The sequence below is a fragment of the Acanthaster planci genome, linkage group LG04 (genome assembly GCF_054643075.1).
Source record: "Acanthaster planci isolate LZ-2023a linkage group LG04, COTS_SCS, whole genome shotgun sequence".
NCBI classification, from domain to species: Eukaryota; Metazoa; Echinodermata; class Asteroidea; order Valvatida; family Acanthasteridae; genus Acanthaster; species Acanthaster planci.
The window spans coordinates 13,195,112-13,218,601 of record NC_141780.1 but is presented as its reverse complement, the minus strand read 5'-3'; the positions used below and the strand labels follow the sequence as shown (position 1 = coordinate 13,218,601).

The 23,490-nt window shown below is 40.8% G+C and overlaps 3 protein-coding genes across 13 annotated transcripts in view; all 3 read right to left on the bottom strand.

Annotated features, from left to right (window-relative positions):
- The window catches only part of LOC110988792 (uncharacterized), a 56,687-nt gene extending 43,625 nt beyond the window's left edge, over positions 1–13,062 (bottom strand). For 3 of the 6 annotated variants that reach the window (XM_087136251.1, XM_087136255.1, XM_087136254.1), the window contains exons 1-11: positions 12,889–13,031; positions 10,945–11,186; positions 10,672–10,744; positions 9,930–10,040; positions 8,276–8,400; positions 6,666–6,849; positions 5,755–6,154; positions 2,527–2,639; positions 1,656–1,781; positions 1,365–1,447; positions 308–419 (exon numbers count right to left, since the gene is read on the bottom strand). In XM_087136251.1, coding sequence (XP_086992377.1) covers positions 308–419; positions 1,365–1,447; positions 1,656–1,781; positions 2,527–2,639; positions 5,755–6,154; positions 6,666–6,849; positions 8,276–8,400; positions 9,930–10,040; positions 10,672–10,744; positions 10,945–11,084 — 1,467 coding nt within the window. In that variant the 5' untranslated portion in view covers positions 11,085–11,186; positions 12,889–13,031. Of the gene's footprint in view, positions 1–307; positions 420–1,364; positions 1,448–1,655; positions 1,782–2,526; positions 2,640–5,754; positions 6,155–6,665; positions 6,850–8,275; positions 8,401–9,929; positions 10,041–10,671; positions 10,745–10,944; positions 11,187–12,888 lie in introns of all 6 variants that reach the window. The other 3 variants (XM_087136253.1, XM_087136252.1, XM_087136256.1) reach the window with 3 other exon arrangements.
- Positions 13,063–14,703: 1,641 nt separating this feature from the next.
- LOC110988784 (uncharacterized) lies at positions 14,704–16,379 on the bottom strand. Its single transcript, XM_022252605.2, has 2 exons — positions 15,860–16,379; positions 14,704–15,724 (listed from the first exon to the last, which is right to left on the bottom strand). Exon 2 carries the CDS (start codon positions 15,703–15,705, stop codon positions 15,178–15,180), a length of 528 nt encoding a protein of 175 aa, XP_022108297.1. The 5' UTR covers positions 15,706–15,724; positions 15,860–16,379; the 3' UTR covers positions 14,704–15,177.
- A 1,267-nt stretch (positions 16,380–17,646) lies between these two features.
- The window catches only part of LOC110988785 (pseudouridylate synthase 7 homolog), a 59,987-nt gene continuing 54,143 nt past the window's right edge, over positions 17,647–23,490 (bottom strand). For 5 of the 6 annotated variants that reach the window (XM_087136259.1, XM_087136258.1, XM_022252607.2 and 2 more), the window contains exons 16-19: positions 21,758–21,817; positions 20,640–20,731; positions 19,256–19,408; positions 17,647–18,901 (exon numbers count right to left, since the gene is read on the bottom strand). In XM_087136259.1, the coding sequence (XP_086992385.1) occupies positions 18,687–18,901; positions 19,256–19,408; positions 20,640–20,731; positions 21,758–21,817 (520 nt within the window). In that variant the 3' untranslated portion in view covers positions 17,647–18,686. Of the gene's footprint in view, positions 18,902–19,255; positions 19,409–20,639; positions 20,732–21,753; positions 21,818–23,490 lie in introns of those variants that run through there. The other variant, XM_087136262.1, reaches the window with a different exon arrangement.

Genomic DNA, 23,490 nt, shown 5'->3' with positions numbered 1-23,490 from the left:
GCATTAAGCAAGCCCTACAATTATGTACTTTATCAACGTTAAATGTGTGCAGGAAAAATATGTGATAAAAAGGCTTGTTTCCCAGGAAACAAAACTTTATAACCGTGACTAAAACTGACATATTTATTTTAAAAAAACATGAGAGGTGTCAAAATTATTGTAAAATGTTGCTGTAAAAACTCCTGCAGGCTTGGCGCAAAAAACACAACAGACTGTGATTACGTTAGACAAAATGTCAAGCCCCAGCCCATAACCCCCCTGTACAAGCCACAATGATCACAAAGTGTTCCCAGATGAAACTTCTCACATTGATGTCATTGACGGAGAAAAAACGGCTCTGAGCTCTGAGCAGCTCGTCCACATTGCCGATGTGCCTCAGCTTTGTCATCATCTTCTCCTGCACGGGGTCTCTTCTTGCCCTGGACACAGGTGAAAATCATGCAAGGTGTGAATATTCAACGACATATCTCAATGGACAGTAGCAATTTTTGTTTATTGATGGATACTCTTTGTGAAGGAATATATCAGCACATGACAAATATTTTACGCCATGGTTAACTTAGCGTCAGAAAGCTTTAACACCATCTAAATAACGATGTAGATGATATCAGTTACAAAATGAATGACATTATTAACAAAGTTAGAGGTGTAGCCAGGGGTGGGGGCACACATCTCCCTCTCCCATAGATAAAATCATCACTCCTGGTAATTCCTCTACTGGAAATTTGAAACTATTGGTGTTATTAAGAAAATACTGAGACGTGTATCCCAGATACAATATTCATCCTTCCACTCCCAACATGATTCTATGGCTATGCCTCTAAACAGCATTTGGAACATCACACAATTTGGCGAAGAAAAGTTGTATTGTTCACTGAGTTCTTTTTCTACTTTTTTGAACCTTGCGTGCTACATATGGCTTTTAAGATTTCACTTTGTTAAAACTTATAGAGACTTATTCTATACATGCCTTTTACGTGTAATTCACAAACTTGTAAGTTAGATCGTACATGTACTGTGGCACAAGTACATGTAGGTATCTTATCAGACCTGTCAGCATGGCTTGAAAAGCACATTCCCGCATTATCAACTACACAGTGATCTTCCAATATTATGCAAAGATGCACTCACTTGGTAGACTTGAACATATACCAGTGGATTGCGCTTTCCCCTGGACCATCAGGTGGCAAGCTCTAAATATCTTTACAATGTCCCATACAAACCATCGAGAGTCTGAGAAAACAATTTTCACAGCACACTTTTCCAGGTAATGGTTTTTCTGCCTGTGATGTACAGGGTGTAGGAAACAGAGATACAAAATAATGCCTATGCTAACTGTCGTATATTTCAGATGCCCTTCTTACTTGAGTTTAATGAATGGCAGCCAGTTAGATTCCTTGATCAGAGCATGATTGGAGACATCTGCTCCCCAGGACTCGTTACCCATCTGGGACAAAAAGGCAAATCAAAAGAATGCGGTTGTGAATCAGATCTGCAATATGATAACTGTTCGCAAACAGGTGGTCCAAATTTACTGCCGGGATTTAATTATCAATAGTATTGGAAGGACTGCTTCCTACACATTTAGATCAAGTTAGACTTGTTTCATGGGCATTTCACCAAATCTGTAGCAATCCTAGCTAGGTTAGTCTTACCTCCAGTTTATCATATGTAGGAAATGTCTTCTGTTCTTCCTGCCTGGCAAAAGCTGTCTTGAATCGCCTATTGACATAGGAAAGCAACTCCATTTCATCCGAGGGGCCATTGATTCGGTCCAGATTCTGCTCAACAGAATAATAAAATCCAGCGTCAGGCATAATTCACACGGAGCAAGTTTTACACCTGACAAAGGTAGCTAGCCATTTTTAAGGTATGAGGAAGTAAGGTAAAAGACAAAAGCGAGCATCACATGCATAAATATTGGAACTCTTTTTTTTTGTAAAGAAAAGGGCAAGCAATATTTACAATACAGGAAATATCTCTTCTTGTGAGGTGGCTGTAAAAAGAACCCATGGACTGATCAACATTTCAGGCAGTATGCTCTGCATGTCATCAATCTCCTGATGACAGGTGGAGCGTATACTGCCCTCAGTGTTAAAATCCATCATTTTTTTACAACCTCACCTGCTCACAAATGGGATATGTGCTAAATGGTGTTACCATAATCTACTCCACATCACTTTCTCCACAATACAAACCTACAGATTTTATGAGATGCTTCCTAGTGTAACTCACATCAGAAAAGCATGAAAAATAAATAGTGAGCCAATTCAACAACTCTGAGTGAATTAGTTTCCTCTGTCAAATTCTTCTCCTTTCATCTCTGCTGCCAAGATTCAGTTCACAGTACAGTCTCAATATAGATTGTGAGTTTAAAAGTTACTTGAGTCCTTGGGTTCCTTTGATGACAATTACGACCACATTAGTTAGCAGTGGCTAGATAATATAGTATACATATATAACATGTGTCTATAGGCACATCTGTTCTTGCCAACCACAGCCAGATTATTCCGACAGGCCACTTACTGCATGGATGCCATAACATGACATAAGAAACTCTAGCTGTGGTCTTAGGTGGTCCAAGTCTGTGACGTGGCATGGTATGCCCAGAGTGTCTGAGTTGGAGGCAGGCCCTCCCCCTGAGGTACAAAAGAAAACCCATTCAGCACTGAAAGTTGAAACAACAACTTCAACAATACATGTTGCTCTATCCACAGTTATGCATTCACTAAACTACGACAACATGTAATGAATAATGTGTTTCTATCTCTAGGTTAATACATGTACATCTTGCTGCGACTAATTCTAGCAATGAAAAAGAATAGCATTTCTTCTTTCTGACTTTTATGGCATCTTTGCTGGAAATGAGGTCCATCTAAAATACTAGAGAAAATCACAGGCAACCATGATAGACCAAGTTTGATTCTTTAACATCAGGGTAATTTTGCAACAATGGAATCAGATTTAAACACACTTGTGAATACCTTTACAAATAAAACATATACTTGTAAAGCAGAAAAGGGACTACTGATGTGGTACAGCTGACAACTTCAAGCTGCATTTCAATTTTTTTTCTACACCACACTGAGTTTGGAAATGGAATGACAATAAATAATTATATCAAAATAATGTCATTCCCAATTCGGTGCTTGAACTAGTGCATTAGTGGTCATTTTTGCTACCTTGTATTTTACTCGTAAAAGTGTTCACACAACAACACTTTTAAAATACCATTCCAGTACTATGGAACTGTCCATGATATCAAGTATGAAAAAAACAAATCTCAAAAAATAGCAAATGTCAGTGAATTTAGTATGAGAAACTATGCACTTTCTATCATCTTGCACAATACGTATACTAAATGGGTAATGATTTAGACATGTACATGTAAGTACATCCATGTTTGAAGTCCCACCACCATATGCTGCTACATATAAACTTGAGACCATTAAAGTTGGAGTGTTGGTAAGATTTCCATCTGTGGAAATGCATGGGTTTTTTCAGGCTTGAGGGCTGCTGTTGTTACAAGCCAAATAGCTTGTCTGAACTCTTGCCGCATTCTGAGCCTCGTCAATACATACAATAACCGTCATTTTATATGTACATGTATTCCAACTTGATGCCAAAATTTACACAGTCCTCATGATAGAGGAAAATCATACATGACTTTTTGCCCACAATGTAATGAGCAGCAAAACCGGCCCTGAAGTAGCACATGTTGCATTACGAATGACTACTACTGTTTTCATCCCCAATGTTCAAGCTGGTTTTGCGATTTTTTATCTACTTTAACCCATGTTTTGTGAAGCAAATGGCCATACAAATGGTCAGGTATTTTTTCAGTTTCTATAAATTGATGTACTAGCAAAAATTTTCCAAAGCCCTTTTTCCAAGTTGGATTTTTTAAGAAGTACCTGAACGAAAAAATACTGCAAATTCTAAAATCTTTGCACATTATATTTTTTATCCAAAGGTTCCGGAAACATGCCATCACGGGTCAACTTTCAGGCTCTATTATGCATGCCTTCACGACAATGATGATTGTCAACAGAATGGAAGTCAAACTTCACATGAAACCGGGAAACGGTTTTCAAAAAGTTGGTACATGTACTTCTATCGTCTGTTAAAAACCACATGTGGCAAGTTTTCAAATAATAGAAAGGGAGTCAACAGTCTTTAAATTGCCAGTAAAAATGCTCTTAAATGTTAAGAGCCTGGCTCTTGGAAGAAACAACTCTCAATCACCTTAAAAACTTGCAGTTTTGAACCATGACTGAGTAGAATAGAGGAATTGTCTGTAACAACGGCACAGTTGCTCACTCCAACTTTAGTGACTCTTGCTACTGGTGTGTTTATACATGTAGGTACATGTACATGTGCAAAGAACAATACTCTTTGTAGTGAAAACTACACTGCATAATGTGACGTAGATGAGGCAGCAGTGCGATTGGTCAGATCACATTTTGTATTAGATACATGTAATAGAATTTATGTAGTAAATACTGCTGACATTATAACGCACATCACATTGTTCAAATATATGGTCTGCCGAATGACACACATACATGTACAGGTATGCATGATTATCTAAACTCACTCAACTCCTTCCACACTGGGATGATGCATTAAGTTCTGCATAATTATCAAACTGAAAAGAGAGATTACATATGCCTCCAACTGACAATCAAATTTCAGCACCAGATGATTGGTGTGGGTGTTTTTTCAAAAACAAATTGTCTGATTTTCCTTTCATGGCCAAACCAATGCCAGTTAGAATTATAGAAAGAAATATAGAGCAATGTTAGTGATTATGTTTCCCATATTGTAGAATAGTTATTGTTTGAAAAGTTAGGTTGAAAACCACTAGGTATAGTGATACGGTTATAATTAGAATACAATCTTTAAGACTTCCCTGGAAAGTGAGACATTATTTTAGTGTGAGCCAGCTGTACATGTACATGTACTTCATCAAATGAACTGGGTTCTATGGCAAACTTACAAGTACACTTTAGCAACTTTGATTACTGACTTGCTCTGAAGACAAAACAACTTGTTTCAAAAGACGAAGTTCTACTTTCAAACGCTATATACATCTGGTAAAGATTTTGAATCTGTATTACACTTTTGCATTTATAATCCTATTACGTTTTCTTTAATCTAATTATCTTCAAATTTATTTCATACACTGTACAACTGGCCCTACATGTACATGTGTGTTATCACAGAGCTGAACACAAAATGGCTTGAGTGCTGGCTAGTTCCTTATACATTAAGGCAAATTTAAGTAAATTTATTAAGATCTCCACGTGCGTTTTCCCCCATCCAAACATCCCTCCTTTTTCCTTGGATTGATATAACACATAAGCATTGAAATCACAGTGTGTACACTTTCAAATTCACAGAAAAGGTATACAATAAAACCTGAATGAGTGAAGGCCAGAGATACTGCATGTAATGCAAAGATTTTTCAAAGACAATAATCCTCCAATGATTTGGACTGAGAAATCCCTCACAAATTCTATTCACCTGGGTAGAATGCTGGAGAGGGAGGGTTTTGAGCCTGTTGGTTCACGCTATCCATTACACTGGTTCTGGTGTCAGTGAACCAGTGACAGATCACTGCTTGTGATCCGGATCCGCATGAAATAAATAGACCCTACCTACATGTGCCTACACGCAATCTAGCTTAACTGGGGGTTTCTAGAGCACTCTAGCAAATTCTATACAGCTCTATGCAGATGTTACTGATCTGACCTGCAGCTGCTGCAGCAGCAATGGCCCGTGCAGTATGAGGGACTGTGTTAGTGCCGCCCATGTTAACAGATGAGGACATGATGGAGGCAGTATCACTGGCGCCGTCCGATTCCGACTGCTCCACCAGCGGGGATGACTGTCGGAACTGGTCGGTCATAAGTGACCCCCTACCCATGCTGGACAGGGTGCCCATGGGATCGGTCAGGGACATGCGGCCGTCAAAGATGGACCAGCGGCCCTGGCTCTGGATGATACGGGGGGACGGATTAGGGATAGTGCCGGATGCCATCAAGTTCTGGTCATCATTGCCCTCCTCCCCTTTCTCCGCATCCTGAATGTGTTGGTGGTGTGGTGGGGGCAGGGACTCATGCTTGTGGGAGACAGGCAGCCACTCCAGGATCTAACCACACATAAAAAAGACATTAAGCTTTTGGAGTGTGAATATAGTTCCACCACAAGTCAGTTGCTTTGTAGTGCCCGATACAGTCACACTTAAAGGACTCTAGTCGAATCATTTTTCAAAATCTCATTGTTGTTCACATTTTGCCTTCACTCAATGGAACTCCATACTTAACTATTTTTATATCAATGATTCCCTCTGTACAGAAAAAATAAACAGGATATTGATAATCGGGGATGTGTCCATACTAGTACTGGTGATTCTGAATTCTTTACAGAGTTTTTTTTCCCTGCAATATTGCTGATCCGAAGATAAAATCATCAACAAATCGTGTGTGATGAAAATGTTAAAATTATATTTCCCCCTAATACTGTAGATGCACAGACTATAATGGCTGCGAAAAATGGCATACCAACTACTAGCTGGAACAGATTATTCATTTCTTATTAACCCCCCAATATTTTTTTTTCAACAAAGCTTCAAACACTTAAATCAACAATATGCAGCTTACCCGGAGGTATGCATGTATTTTTTTGGTGGAGTGTAGATGGCATGTCAGCCAGCGCATGTAGATCATCAGATCTTCTTCAGTAACCTGGTTGTGAGCGGGTACTTTGCCCATGAGGTAGGCCTCGTGGGCTATGGACAGGCGCCGAGCACGAGCACTCATGTCTGAATACTCTGCCATGATCTCCCTGTCATAAAAAATTTTCAACCTTTTTTGGTCAAAATCAAAACTGACAGACTAAAATGCCTCCAGCCATAGAGTACCAAAGTGTGACGTCACTGTGAACCAGAAAGTACAGTGCAAAGGAATGGAGTACATGCATGAGTTAGTTCACCCTCTGGTTCTTGCGCTAATCCTTTTATACAGTAATTGTGGGTGTGACATATTCACTTTGGCACTCAATACCAAAAAGAAGCAATTTACAATATCATTTGCATCTAACATGTCCAACATTTATCCCCAAAAGGAGCCTGATGGTTGACACTGAAAACTACCGAACACATTTAATCACATCAACTGGCCATTCTGCTTTCACAATGGCAAACATCCAGTGAGAGAAATCAATGTAAAATTACATGTACATAAGAAACAATATGCAAAAAGGTGTCAGACTGAAGAGTGTTGCCTCTACCAAATGCATGTACCTGTATTTGTTACTTAAGTTGTCAATTCCTTTCCCTGCAGTTTCAGAAATGATGTTTATTCAACTAGAACAGTTTTTGTGAAGCTCATCAAAGACTTTTATTTATCACATACAAACACTTTGTCTGTAAATTAGGCAGGTATTTAATAGTCTGTTTAAAATCATACTATGAAATTGTGCTCTACATTAAGTTTTCTTCCTTTTGAATAAACTACAAACTAATATAATTGTTGACAGCAGCCCAGAGTGCTCTTATTACAGAAGATTAGTCATTCTGTGGATAACATACCACAACCAACCAACCAACCAACCAACCAACCAACAGACAAACTTATGAGGTGTCCGAGCTGTGAGAAAAAGTTAGGGAATTTGAACCCTCATTTATAGCCTGATGTTTCAAATTTCTGAAATTTATCTGGCGTCAGATTATTTTTAAGCTGTCGGACTTTCAATATGGTTCCCAAGAAAGTGATGACTTCTGACTATTGTCCTTCACACTTCATGAAAAAAACATACATTTTGTAAGCTCATCATGGATGATCTCTTACAAGGCAATCCACTGGGAACTTATTACTCTAACCATTCATTGTTAAATCAGCATACTGTACGTTGTTGAGGCTCAATAAGCCTTTTGCGAGTTAACTTTGACACAAATCTGGTACACAGAGTTCTTCAAATTCACGTGAACATAACAAAACCACTGTTGCTATACCTCGTGACTTGGGGCAAGCTTTTGCTAAGTTACATAAGAGATGCCTTGCAACAATACACTGTCCTCAATGGATAAGAAGGTACAAAGGAACCAGTCCATTCCAGAGATGGTGGTCGCTATGCAAAAGCTTGCCCCGAATCATGAGGTATAGCAACGGTGTCTTTAGTCTGGGGTATTTAAATTGTTATGTTTATTCAAATTCAACTCGCAAATGGCTTATTGGAGGAATCTCAAGTTTCTTGAATATGACCAACTTACGCTAGTCGTTTCTGGTAGGGTGCGTAGAGGGCCTCCAATGCACTGGTATGCTCACAGAATCTCTTCCATCGCAGCATGTGCATATGCTTGCACTGCACCAGCTGCTGGATGCGATCGCAAAAGTGCTGCAGACCAAGAAAAAACTTCTTAATTATTTATCCACTTTTGCTACATGTATACAACCAAATGCCATAAACACTTACTCAGTGGGGTCATCTGTACACAATTTGCACAACACTTCTAAACCAAACCCCATATTTAGCAACTTTCTGGGGTGCCATCAGAGTGATATATGCTATTCAAGCTTCATAAAGCTGAATTTGTGTATACAGTGCACAAAACAAGTGGGAGATTATAGCGTGTGTACACATCCACCAGCACAGACCAAGAGCACATCATTAATAATAACAATTTATTCATTTATAAAGTGCAAATTTCATATAGATATGTTCAAATGCCCTCTACAATGAAGACATTAAGTGTGGAAAAATGAATACATTTAAACATGGTTGAGCCGAAGGCATACAAGGGCACCTCGGGCAGCCGTCAAACAGCCCACATTCGCCAATATCAGTAAAGGGGAGACAGTAAGAAGCAGTTAGAGTTTCAGAGGTGGGAGGAAAACCCCGGAGCAATATTCTGGGTAAACCCCACGGAGTCATGTAGGGACTGAAAACCCAATCCACATGTGGCCCGGCCCGGGAATCGAACCCGGGACCACAGAGGTGGAAAGTGAGGAAAGAACTACCTTGCCAACCTGACTCCCCATTTTGTTTAACTCATCCATTCCCTTATCAGTGGTGTGCGTAATAGGGAGGCACAGGGGGCATGTGCCTACATGTACCTCCCACACAAGGCCAAGTCCCCCTCCAGAAATTAAGAAAGGAAAACATCTGGTGATAGTCCGCCTTGGTCATTGTTTTAAGTGTGACTGAACCCATTGAGTGACCTCTCCATAAAGTCCAACATGTCCGAGTGCCCCACTGCAACATGTAGCCAGTTACCCCACTGCCCAGAAAATGCAGACTAAAAGAGCATTTTGCATGTCATCTGACGGGAACTGGTTAAGGCTAATTTTGTTGGATATAATCACTGGACATGTGTTTGGCGGGTCTTAAAGGTGTGTTTAAGACTGGCTCAGGAGAACGAATGCAACTAATGCCCTAGCTACGGACAAGGGCATTATCAGAGTTCATTCTCCTGAGCCAGTTTCATTCCCATTCATTAATACCATATTAGTTAGAGTCAAAAGAAGTCAATTTATGATACATTTCCAAGCGATTTCTTCATGAAGTTTCCTTTCATTTTCCTGAACACCTCCCTCCATTTTAAGGTATATTCCTTGAGCAAGAAATCCAGAAGAATCTCCTTATATGGAATAAGTGTGCATGTAGCACATTTTCCATGGTGCACACAAACTCTTGACCAATAGGAATGGATTAACGTGTCTCGTATCCAGGTAAAAGTGCATTATTACACAGTGGGCATTATCAGATGTTAATACACAGTCACATTGCACATTGTTCAATAGGGAAACTGGAAACTGAGATATTTATGAATCAATTTCAACACAAAGTCTAACCACATGCCATCAGTATCCTTGCTTGACCAAGGTATGGCTAGGCTATGAAGTGACCCTAGTAACCACACCAACCTGATGCAGAATGAGGGGCAGACTCTCCTCTGTGTACTCCTTCTGTAGACTGATCTCCATCTCTTCCTTCATCACATCTGCCTGCATGACAAGAGGAAGTGCTTCGCTCACCTAAAAGAAAAGCATGACCAACAGTTGATAACAAGTTTCAAAGATATTTCTGTGAGTTTGGCCCTGCACAAAATTTTCTTGCAGACATGTGTGTTAAATAGCAGGTTTAGCTATGTACTAAGAATTATGGGGCTCAGATCTTGTGAGGAAAGTACAAGTATACATCTCCATAATTTTTTGACAAGGGAAAGAGCTGTTATTATTTCTTCCACTTTTTGGTGGTAAATAACAGAAATGTAAAGAGAAAATTTTGAAGGAAATGAGTTTAAATTAAAGGGGGACCAGCGAAAGCATAAGCCTGGATCTCTTATGTGGAGGCGTTCTGTCGGTAGCGCAACTGGGGCGAAATTCTACTGGGGAAATGTTACGAGCAAACTTAAGGAGTTCCCTGTAACAAGGCAAAATGTTCTCATTGCAGATGGAAAAGGGAACAGCATTTCACCAAATGTGAATGCTCAAAAGGCCTGTGATGCTTTCAAAATTTAACAGTATTGCATATTTCAAACTGTTACCTATTTTATTAAAACCCTAAAGGGAATAAGTACAAGTATGATACACGTTGGAATCATTTGCTTTGGTTCCAAGGTATAATGAGATTTGTCAGCGAACCATATTCACTTGTTACACTTACCTCCATTGCTCTTTTTATGACCAACTCTCTCTGCTTTCGAAAATGGTCGATGCTCTTTGGCAAGGAGCAAGAGCTGTATAAGGTAACCAAAAAAGCATTAAATCTAGTCTTACCATTTTAAAAAAGTTAAGGCTGACCCTTGTCATCTCAAACTAAATGTGGTTATTTTATTTGGTTTCCAGGCTGCAATACACATTTGCATAATCCTTGTTATTGAATATAAAACCAGCAACACCTGAAGAGTTTAAGTACAAATGCACACTGTACATGTACCTGGCAGTTTTGTGAGAGCCACCAATCATGTCATTTTCCTCGATGTCATTCTGGAGGTCAGTCAACTCCTTGGCGAGACCTTCCTCCAAGTTCCGGATCTTCTCAGTCCCACCCACCTGGTAGAGCTCCATGGAAGACATAGTGTTGGGGCAGGTTGGTAGGTCAGGAACATGGATCAGTGCAGCACTCAAAACAGCAGCTGTGTGTGTCCATTACTGGTGGTGCTTTGTTATAACAAAATCCTTACAAAACAAAAAAAAAATTAAAAGGTCAATCATATTGACGAAAGTGATTCTGAATGGAAGTTTGCATTTCTGCCAATAACGGGCCTCACCTCTAGCTCAGCGGAGGTCCACATCACAGTTTAATTCCCTTTGATCTCTCAATGCTGGTCATGGAAATGTAGACCAGGTTGAGCCCAGGTGCTCAGCAGGGTGCGAGTACCATGATGAAAAATGTGTAGGGAATATTGTCTATAGCACTGGTCTCAACTAGTACACACGGTGTACTGGATGACCCAAGCATAGGCGTAACAATGATTTTTTCCAAAAGAGGGGGGTTGGGGACTTTTTTTCGACTTGAGGGGAATGCCCTCCTACGGAACAAAGCTGACAGACAATAAATGGTAGGAGGGGTCCATTCTGAGATATTTTTGAAGCAAATTTGTGATCTAGTTAACTTTCCCACCTGTTCATTTTTCTTGCTTTTTTTTCCTCTCCATTTAATTTTTTTTCAGTTTTCCTGATGGGGGAGGGACAAATTCCCCCCTCCCCATAATGCTCATCAACCAATGGAAATTGACTAAAACCATAATTGGGAGGATCAAAATTATAGTGCTGCATGTAGCTGACTTTTTTGTTCTATCAGAAAATGGGTGGGTTCATCCCAGTCCCACTAATTCATGCTTGGGAAAGAGTTCCATATACAGGAGCAAGTAATCATTCTCTACAGTGACCTATTAGTTGTCAGAAAGTGAACATGTCCAGAAATTCCAATTTAGGAGGAAAAATGCAAGTCTCTTTATCAGAAAACACATTCTTCTTCTGACCAGTCTCATGTGCACAGGATGTCAAGCAGCGTCCATATATGGAACTCTTTCCCATGCTTGTTCACACCGTCTCAACCACAAGTTTCATGACAAAAATTTTGTAAGGAAATTTCACCTCAAAATTTTCATCATGAAATTTCCTGGCCAGGAGAAGTTGTCAAAGAAGCAATTTTTTATACCACGTCTTATGTTCGTGAAAGAAAGGGTCTTATTTTCAGACTGGAAAAACAATTCTTTCTGTGTGTGTGGGGGGGGGGTGATAAAATATCACCTTCCCACACTCTGTACATGGTGTATGCCCCAGGTACATGGGGGCAGGGATAATCCAGTAAATATGAAGAAGTACATGCATTATTCTGCACAGACGGGAAACCACGAGGAGCTACCCTGACGGCATACACTAACTGCATAAACTGTTTGCCGTGCAGGTGAATTTTCATTTGTGACCAGCTCCACAAAAATGGGTATTAGGGGACATTTTTTTTTCAAAATGAGTCACAGGCACAGTTGAATTGGTCACATTATAAGCTTTATTTTGGTGTAGGTTTGAACTCTGTAGCATTTTGTAATCTGGAGATATAGTGATTTTTGCATTCTACCTCCATGATCACATCACACCTACAGAATTGCTTTCACAGATAAAGCCCTTTAAACACAGAAAGAGAAAAAAGAAATAGCCAAGAAGGAAGTCTCTTAATACCCACAGCAACAGTTAGGTTTTTGGTATGAATTGTGAAAGTACTGATAAAATAGACGCCAATAAACCAAGAAGTAAAAGTCACCCTGTCCACATACAAGAGCTCTTAGTGTGAAAAAGCATAGTGTCCGTTAATACCCTTTTCCGCAGAGTGGGTCACATTTGAGCTCATGATTTCATATCGTTCAATAATATTTACCTGATCAATATCACGTCATCAGTAAATTCTGTTTTCATGTTCGTAATTTCGTGAAAGTATCTGTCACAACCATGGACAAGTTTAGTTGTAAATCTGTTGACTTACATGTACTATGATGTAGTTGTTACTACCGAATCAAAGTCACATACCTGTACCCTTGTGCCTGGGAACGATCGATAATGGATTGATCTGGGCATGCGTAGTTTACACTAGCAACCAGTCTGGTACCTCATTAGGAAGCGTACCAACGTAGCGTTTTAGTTCGTAGGCTACCATACTAAATTGATCCACCTGCTTCTGTACGGCTGTTCCACGTTCCGACACGCCTACAAAACGACTGCAGAAGAAGGCTGCTGCTGAGCGGACTGGTCGCTTCAAAAAACCCATCCGCCTTGCAAGGGGATTGGCAGTGGCGGTTTTCACTCCTTTCAGTTCTGAGTTTCCCGAACAAGGTTATCAATAATAATTACAACATGCACATACAGAGGCGTCTCCAGGTTTTTGAGTCCGGGGTAGGGGTAATGAGGATTTGTTTCAAAGAACGATTAGGGGCCTATAGCAGCACGGATCCCTCAGGCTGTGTCACACAAAAAGTAACCAACGTCTAATTAAACAATGTAAAAATTAAAATAGAAGTTATATCTATAATGAAAAGAGATGAGATCCTACTTCGCTAAGGTACAAAAATCGGGACAGTAATCTGATAGGCCTGCCTTGGAAAAAATCCTGGATCCGACCCTGACGATTAGTTTCACTCGAAAGAGTACTCTATCACCCCGGGGAACCGGGTACCTTGGTATGGTAGTACATTACGGTTTGTAAAGTGTCGGCACTTTGAAAGTCAAGAAGATAGTTTGGCCGGATAGTTTGGCCGCCAGCAAGTGAAAAGGGCGAGCCCACAGCCAGCTTCGTAGGGAGGGAAATTTGTTGGGGGGGGGGGGCTCTTTCTGTACATGCTAAATTTGGGGGCGTTTTGACACAGAGGAAGGGAAATGGCTTAACATGTAGTTATACCATATGTTTACTCGTGGAGCCGGACGTGAGTCACATTTTTTCAATTTCTTGAACTAACTTCAAAGATTATTTGTGACATGATATAAGTTGTGAAAAATGACTTGCACATTGACTAAAAGTAACATTGACCTGCTGACATTGACAACTTTGTCGAAATAAACAAAGTATTTATTCAAGGAAATGCAGACCTTTCTGTGTACAACAGCAATCCTGTTTCATTTTACTGACATTTTATCATTAGGAATAGCAGGAAAATGAGGTATAAAAGACAAACCTGTTTGCAAAACATCAAAATGGATCCCAGATTAAGTGTTTAATACAAGTACGTCTTGACTTGGTCTTTATAACGCTGTGCTCAAATTCGGTGGTTTTTTTTTTTTGGGGGGGGGGACTTTCTCTGTTACCCCATACCAAATGGGCCCATTACTTGAAGTGCTTCCTGCGTTCAAAACTCAAGGTTTAGGAGGTCTGAGGTGGCCAGGTGAGTGTACAGAGGACATTTGCCCGCAGCAGAAATTAATATTCACAACAATCTGTTATGCAGGAAAAAACGATACATTATATCTCAATCTCGAAAGTTGGTGAAAATTTACGAGCCTTTCAGGCTTTGATTTACGTTGCACTAAGGAGTTGCAGTTCGTCAACATGATTGAATTCTTGAATACCGTAACTTCAATCCCTGGGAATGAGAAACAGACTATTTAATACAGATGTTGGCCATATATAATGCTGGGAAAAGGACTGAATCACAAACGTCCACGTATGACCCCCCCCAATAAAAGAGACAACAGGAGACCGGGGGAAAGAAAACGCCCTCAGCGGGCTTTTGCCTATTTTATTGTTTAATCGGCGTTGTTGAAAATAGGACAGTTTCTAAAGTAATCCTTAGTTCTGTATAAAACCGCTTTTAATTTAGGCTATAGTATACCCAGTTGATATGTGAGGGCCCAAGACGTAGGAAAACGAGCACATCCAATGTTAACGATATCTGTATACACTAATGAAGGAGAAATGGGTGGGTTGCTGGTTTTGTTGCCGTCTGTTCTCTCATGCAAAATACGCTGGGAAGGTGGCGCCGCAGAAATGCTTCATTTGCGGCCTTATCGACTCTGATTATATGCCACCCTATACATTTTTAATGGCTAAGTAACCTATTAATTATTGTCTTAATAAAGGGGGATATCTTAAATAATACTTTTGGTCGTTGTGTTAACTATCGCAGTCGTTTTAGTAGGTTGAGACAATCAAGGTCAGTACATTCTGGACATGAACTTCCTACAATCTAGTCAATAAATAACCGCTGAAGGAAATCGGTTGGTTATCTCCGGCGTCCACCGGATTGGATGTGACTAGATACAGCTGGTCGTCCTTATCCAATTCCAACAGCACCGAGGCACCGGGTACGGAGATGGCCCTACCCGCAGCTGGGGCCCATGGACCCTCGGTTGTCACCACGTCCGTCTTCACGGAGCGGTCCGACGACTCCCGGACCAGTTTGACCGCGGTGGGCGGAGCCGGGCCAGCGCTAAGCTCCTGGTGGAAGGTGAACGCAAAGGCGTAGACACCCTTGATGGGCACGGTGAACACGCCGCTGTCCGAGTCGAAGTGGTTGGCGTCGGGCCGGACCATCCGGCCGTACAGTCCGATGGTTCCCTCGGGCGAGGTGGCCGGGACTCGTTGGGTTCGCTGTGCCGAGAAGGCCACGGTGCGGAGGTAACGCAGATTGGCATCTGTGACGGTCATTAGAAGACAAGCAGAGAAGCCGAGCCATACAAGGCCGAAGCGCAGGATCACAACGATCATGATAAAAGCCCAAGGATACCTGACACAAAAATAAACCGTCAACAAGATAGTTTCGTAACGTATCCATCATGTATCTACAGGTAAATGTTTGCAAATTTTCTCGTCAAAAATTGATTTTATCCTCACTAGAGCCTACAGTAGACCTAACCCTTACCAAAATAAACAGCAAATTGATTTTGTATTTCTTAATCCGGGCGCTTCTTCCTGGTGTTGCTTTCTACCACGGGTTGCAGGTATGCAAGTGTGTCACTACAGTCCAGTTTTTTTTCTGGCACAGAAACGCTAAAAAACCCCAACGAGCCTCCAGCGAATGAGCGCCAAGCGTACCAAAAATACAAACTGCTGGATCGGCGCTGTAATGGCCAGATTCCAGCTTTTGTTCGAAAACATCTCTGGTATGCTATTGCCCTTCCCCTTCAAAAGTTCGTCGATATCTCTGGGCTAAATTGATTAGAGTTTCGTGACACGAAACAATAATGAGTGTTGAAGACCTCGGAGTCCGATCAGGGGAAAATGTAATCTCAGTCGTGTCAGAGCGAATGGGGAGTACAGAGTATGCAAAGCCAAACCCACAATATTTGTTCCGGGATGCTGAAGGAATTATAACAGGTGAGATAGCAGTGGCTGATCAAGCCATAGGCGTGGCCCTCAAAGTGGGCCCCTTGTCCCTCACTGAAGTAAAAAAACAAAAACAAAAACAAAAAAAAAACGGCCTTAGCGTGTACAAGCGCTGGCGCTATCAAAAACCCTTTCGCCACGAGTGGCAATAAAGGAATGGGGGAGATTTGGAAATGCTTAAGTTCACTATAAATTCACGTGTTAGATTAGCAAGGAGTTATTTTCCCTTTCTGCGCGTTTGCCTTAAAACCACGGACGTATATAAACAAAACCTGGACTTGCAACGCCTTTGTATGAAAAAGAAGCCAACCAACGGCCATTTTATCGAGCCGAATACAAATGCGTGGGTTGGCTCCATTTATTGACGTCATGAAGAACAAAGGCGGGCATTGCCAGGAAAGCTTTGTGTTTGGCTCGGTAAAATGGCTGCCAGTCGATTCAATGATCTTTATAAGCTGATTGAGGGCATTGCGAGTCCAGACTTTTTATACACGTCGGTGCTTTAGACCCCCACTTTAGGGAGTGGGGACATTGGGTATCACGGGCAGTTTGAACCCTCACAACCACTTTTTCAGCTAGTACGAGTGCTGTGACCAAGTGCCTGGATAAATATCTACATTCGACCTTCTCCACATGCATTTCATTTACCAGCAGCTACGGTAGTCCGGTCCGTTGTTCAAAGGCGCCAGCAGCAAACCAAACGGGGGCCCAGAACCAAACTTGGAGAGGGGGCACTTTTTGGAGGGGTGGAGATTTTAAGGATTTTTCATGGGCTTTTTTGCAAGTGCGAAGCTATATTTGGGAGCATTTCACATGCTTTGCGGAAGCAAAGGGAACGAAATTGTCCCTCCATTACCCCTTTCATTAAATTGAATATAGTGATGGGTAGCCGTGTCAGTCAGGTAGAATACAGATATAAAGAATCAGTAGCACTCGAATGACTAACTATTAAAGTAAAACTCTGCAAAAGCTTTCATAGTTACAGCTACTTCATTGCACCTGATGAAGTAGCTGTAGCTACGAAAGCTTATGCAGAATTTTACTTTAATAGCTAGTCATTCAAGTGCTACTGATTCTTTATATTTGTATTCATTAAATTGAAGAAACAACTGCTTTTTGAGGGGAAGTATTGTAGGGGGCCGTACCTACCCAGATCCATTCTTCTGACAGTGAAAGTAAGTTTGTAGTCTTTAAGGGGTCTGGATCAAAAACTTGATTGATGTGACCTTATCACTGTCCCGCATTATGCTAAAAGATGACCAGTATTAAGACAGGTGGGCGGGATTGGACGGCCTATAAAGAGAAAACAATACTCAGAACAAATTAGGCATGTATCCACGTTAATGTTTATTCCAAGAAAATTCCTTGATATTCATAAATCTAATGACTTCCAAGGAAGTTGATGATGCTGGGAATATAAGTTTCAAAATATAACGTGATTTAAGCTCAGTGGACTGGCACATGAACTATAAAAAACATACAACTACAAAGAATGAAAAAGGAATGAAAAAATCAAACAATGAAAAAAAAGTCTATCACAGAAGTAAAACAATGGCATAGTGGCATTCTTCCAGGGCATGCGAAGAGAAATCATCATGAAACTATTTTGAAGACGGCTAGGGGAAGGAACTGGGGCATGCCAGGGAAGGAGGGGGCAAAGCTAGAATTTAGTTGGAGACAGTACACTGGTGGCATAAATATCCCCCCCTTAAAATTTCAAAATGTACACAATCTATGTGCAACCTGGGGTCATTTTCTTACAAGTGCCCCCTTGAAAAATGTGTGCCCTATCAGAAATTTCCCTCTGGTTGTGCAACTGGTTGAAGAGACTGCTAATTTGAAAGCCATGCAATAGTCTTGGCTCCAAGACATCCTTACGGTGGTCAAATGTTTTGGTGCACATCGGGATACTAGACTTTACTTTCCCCTCTAATTAAGAATGCCTTGCACCACGACTTATAGTACAGGTGGGCTTAACCAAGGACAATGGGCAGCATACATGTGCTCAAAATAGTTCCCACAGGCTACAAATTGGACAGCCTTGGGACAATTTCCCAAGTACAAATATTTGCCATCATTGAGGTAGTGCACTGGGGCTTATTCTGGCTTCAAGGAGGGCTAAGGGGTTCCAAGAGCGTGATATGAATTAAGGCAACAGAGACCTTCATTGGAAGTTGATGACACGTTTTAACTACAGACTTAACAAACTCTGTACTTAAGTAATTATCACTCTTGGGGTTCTCCAAATAGTGATTGTTTGATGCCGGGGGAAAAAAACAACATGAGGAATCACTAAATACATATACATCTGGCAAAACAAGTAGACAGAGGCACTGCTTTCATCTCCATGACTGGCTAGAATTTTACCAATGCATGCTTGCAATGAGGTTGACCAGAAATGACTGGGCAGTAGCTTGAGCAGAACGTTGTGCCTTCTGTATGTCCTTATGGGGAAGGCTCCTGCCTGTGGAGTCCACTGCCAATGAAGTGGCTTGTGACCATTCAGAGGCTTGGGATGGAAGCTTGTGAGCCAAAAGTCCCATCATCATATCGATGGCAAGATGATTTGCTAAAGAAACTGCACATAATGATCACAATACATTGGTGCATGTTAAAGAATTCTGATACATAGAAAATGAAAGCCTATGCCCTACAGGCAAAAAAAAAGTTGGTTTATTGAACCAGAATGACTATATATAACTGCATCTAGTTTTCTGGGCTTTAATAAATCAGCAGAAATTATCACCATGCTTTGATTGCAGAGATTAAAAACAAGTCAGTCGGCCAAAGTGGAATTTGAACCCACTCAGGAGCTAAATGACAATGAGTCCAGCACCACCATGACAGACTTGTCAACACTGAGAAAAACATCAATGCAGGGCTACTCAAATATACCCCCTTCTTCATGTGTCAACCTCTGGTACATAGTCACCTAATGGTGGGCTTGATTCAATCAGTGGGGCTGGATTCAGGCCAGCCTGGTAAGCAGCCGATGTGTCGATCTTCAACACCTCCCTGATGGCCATGGTTGCATAGCAACTGCTGCTCAAGGTGAACTCTAACCTCAAGGCACGGAGGTGGCCATCTAAGATGTAGACAAGACATTACAAACCACAATGAAAACAAAATAAGTAGCCATGTTGATCACAAATCACTGACAAGTAAATTATCGTAAGTTACATGTAGGTCACAAAGACTGGAGAATATCAACAACTGTAAAACACTGAATTCCATTATCACAGTTCATTTCAATATCTTGCGGCCACAGTTAAGACTGAGGCACGTTTTGGCACTCCCTAACCACAAACATGTTCATCATGTTGGAACAGTAACCAGAAAAAGGCTTAAGCCGGTATCAAAAAAGGCAGAACCACTGATGGTTACGTTATCCAGCAGTGACAGAGGACAAGGTTGCACTCAATATTCAGCAAGTCTATTACAGCTACATTCTTTTTTCACATTCTAGAAGACAGCACCCATTTGGTTTGTAACATCAATCAACTGTGGGGGAAACACAACATACTTATTTTGAAGATGACAAAAATGTCTTCTCTTATTCCACCATTTTACTTTGATATATATGTACTTATATACTTTGATATTTGGAAGTGCAAGTGTAGCATTGGTTTTGTTGATACATGTCACTAGACAAAAATTAAACCCGGTCAAAGTTAAAATGAATTCAATACAAATACAATAACTTTAACACTCATGTGATGAATTCACAAGAGGACCAAGTTATCAAAAGATAAAGATTCAAATGGAAAGAAAACTCTCCAAAAGTCTTGGTTTACAGGAAATAGTTCTTCATGATTCTGACTCAATGGGGGTACCTGTACTTAGAAGTTCAGAAATGGGTTTTCCCATTCTGTGGTCATAAAATGCACTGAGTGATATGCCAAGAAACATTGTGGGCAAACTCTTCCTCATGTAATTTTCACTGTATTCGTAGCCATTCAAATAAGACAAAACTCAACGATGACATCGGTGTCCAGGATGGAACATCAAAAGCGGACATTAAGTGTGGACTGTCAGAAAAGTAGAAGTCTAATCCCGCTGCAGTCAATTGCTGTTTATTTCTAACTATTATGTTGGCACCTACATGTTGGCAGTTTCCCTGGTTGACTGTTTGACTCATGTATTGACCATATTTGACCAGCCGAAACCTGCTTGTCCCTTTTGATTTTACCCCTTTCCTACAACAATGCTATTTTTAGTCTTATCAAGATGGAACCAGTTTTTCCCGATTAACCAGACTTTCAGGGAAAAGGTGGGGGGGTGCAACTAGGTCCCTTGACCTTTGAATCATCCCCAACCTGATTTCATTGCTGGCAGCTCCTTTCCTTCCAGCCTGTCTAGGTCTGACTGAACTAAGGGGATAGTCACATCGCTGTATGGGACGACTGACCTGAAACAGAACAACAAAAGTCAGATTGGCGGATAGTGGTACTTTCCTAACCTTTTATCTCTGCAACCGGCAGGGGTTCGAATCCTGCCCAAGCCATTTTGTGCATTGGGTTTTTAGTTCCTTATGGTACTTTATTCTGTCGGTCTTCCCAGAAATATATCTGTCAAGGGTTTTCCTTCCACCTTTAGGAAGTGCTTGTTTCACACAAATATGGATCTTGATGAGTGGTCCCAATGCCGGTTTTGTACCATCCATTGGGCAGCTTCTAGTATCAATGAACCGCCATCAGATCTCTGGTTGCAATCAGGATCCGGTAAATCAAACAGGCCCTTAAAACCGATCATTTTGCCATTGTTCTTGCCAGGGCCTTCAGGGAACACATTTAATAAATGATTGGTCTTTACCCCGGCTAACTAAATAATAAATTAAATAACTGAGATCAGAATATGATCACATTTCAGAATTCACAAAGGGGCCCTCTGAATAAGAATATTATTTTCACAAAACATAAACATGTCTTAGTTGGTGTAGCAAGCACTACTTGTCTACTCGACAGAAGAAATTAGAACTTTTTTCCTGCCTTTTTGTGTGTGCAAAATCCACAGGTCACAAGCTTGCACAAAGTGCACAACACATCACAACCACAATAAATAGTCAGGTTGTGCCCAGTGCCATCTGAAGGGTGGGCAGAGAGGGGTGCACTGTGTAAGTGTGTATGAGTGGGGAGGGGAGTAATCAATAAGGGAGCGCGAAGGGGGATGGGGAAGGGGCAATAAAAGGGAGTGGTGGGGGAAATACTGTCAATGATTTCTGCAAGAACATAATACTGTTACAAGGTAAGATGAAGGGAATCTGGTTGAATCTGCCCGGGTTTGACATTTAACAGACTGTCTATTTTGACAACTGTCATGTTTTGATTGCAATCCAGTTTAGATGTAAACATGTACTTGTAACTGCAGTGATTGACAGAACAGCATAAATGACAACCATTGGAAGGAAAATTGCATAATCACACTTGGCACTCACCAGGAAACATTGTCTGGCTTAACCACCATCTTCCTGTATGCTCCAGATAATGAAAAGTCCCTAGTGGTGGAAGGGAGAGTGAAACAGGAGGGAAAAATCAATTAGGCATCTGAAGGAAACAAAAATACAGGCTCACATTGTTATATAAATAGAATGCTGTGCTATGACATGGACTAAGGTCTCCACCTGGAACTGGGCCTTGGGAGTAACAGTTGGACAAGGTTGGGGTCTCCTTCTAAAACTAGCAATACTTTTGTGCCCAAATGGCAGCTTTGATGGACTGTACACTCCACAAGGAGAATGTTTCGCGTGTCTTATGAATGGCAGTCGAAACTTTTAATGCAGTACATGAAAAAACCTAAGTTATCATTTCAACGAAGATGCATGTAAATTGCGGTTGGACCTTTCAGCTATCCGTTTAAGTATGATGCAACAATTCTTGACAAGACAAGATGAAAACTAGGAAAAACAAAAACAAAGAAAGAAAGTTAATAACACAACTGACCTAAACAGCTTCAGGTTAAACAGTTTGCATGAGTGAAAGTGGAGTTAAATTATAAGCTCATTTGAAAGCCTGCCACAGCATTAGGTAAGGGGTCATTATTTGAAAACCCTCCACAATAACAGGAATTGCAAATACATTCTGCAAGAGAATGTATCATGGCTCAGTTTAAGTCCAGCTCATGCATGTACATGTCCACAATTTACATTGATGCATCAAGCTAGTTCCTAAATGTCTTAGGGTTCCTGTTCAAAGCATTTCCATGCAGAAGACAGATTACACAGGCATGATTTAGTCCTATACAGGAATCTGATAGCAAGTTTATTACCAGTACAGCATGAAAATCCAACAATGTGTGCTGGTAATGTTCCCTGAAGGTACACACTGTATTTTTATGCTGTTGATAATCCCATTAGATTTCAATAAAATATCTTCTGTGACACAGAAGAAATCCTTTATTAAAAGTAAGTGTGACTTGTCACACCAAAAATGAGACTTCATTTGCACGTAGTGAAGAACCTCTTCCAGGAAGCTGCTTGTCTACATACATTTTCTTCTGAAGAAACACATTTTTTATTCACATTTCAGAATTTCTGGTATTAAATTTGGGGAAAACCATTAAATTAACTTCTACTAATGTACGGGCTTAACCAACATTTGTGCTTGTCTTTTATATGAAGACAACATTCCTGCACTTTCAACATTAGAACGAGGTAAGGAGAGATTGGTGGCACCACAACTGCACCATCTTCACTGCACCTGCTCTGAGAGAGGGAGTTTAACATTAGAGGGAGTGCCATTAGCCTGTTTGAATTATGGCAAAGGGTGCAATTTGGTTTGGATGAAATCGTTGTGCTTGCTCAAAATTTCCCCACTTCAAATGGCGGCTTCCTATTGTTTGTGACATTCTTCAAACAGGCTAATAAAAACGTAAATTTACACTGGAACACAAAGCTTTATTTACAGGCATAACGTCAGAACAGTGGCATCAGAAACCAACTGTCAATTGTTTTTTACATGTAAAAGACCCTCCCCCAAAGAACCACGGTAAATACATGTAGAACCGTTTCTAAAATTGTGGGTGTTTGTAATTCCTAAAACAGAAACTGGCAAACATGTCTCTCTGATAGGGGCAACACCTGCTTCCTCCCCATATACCGGTACATGTACTCCACCGTTTCAGAGCTACTTGGACAGAATTTGGTAAGCACAAAAATTATTCAAATGTAAA

Coding starts and splice junctions, on each gene's coding strand:
- LOC110988784 (XM_022252605.2), bottom strand. CDS start 15,705: ATGATCGTTGTGATCCTGCGCTTCGGCCTTGTATGGCTCGGCTTCTCT.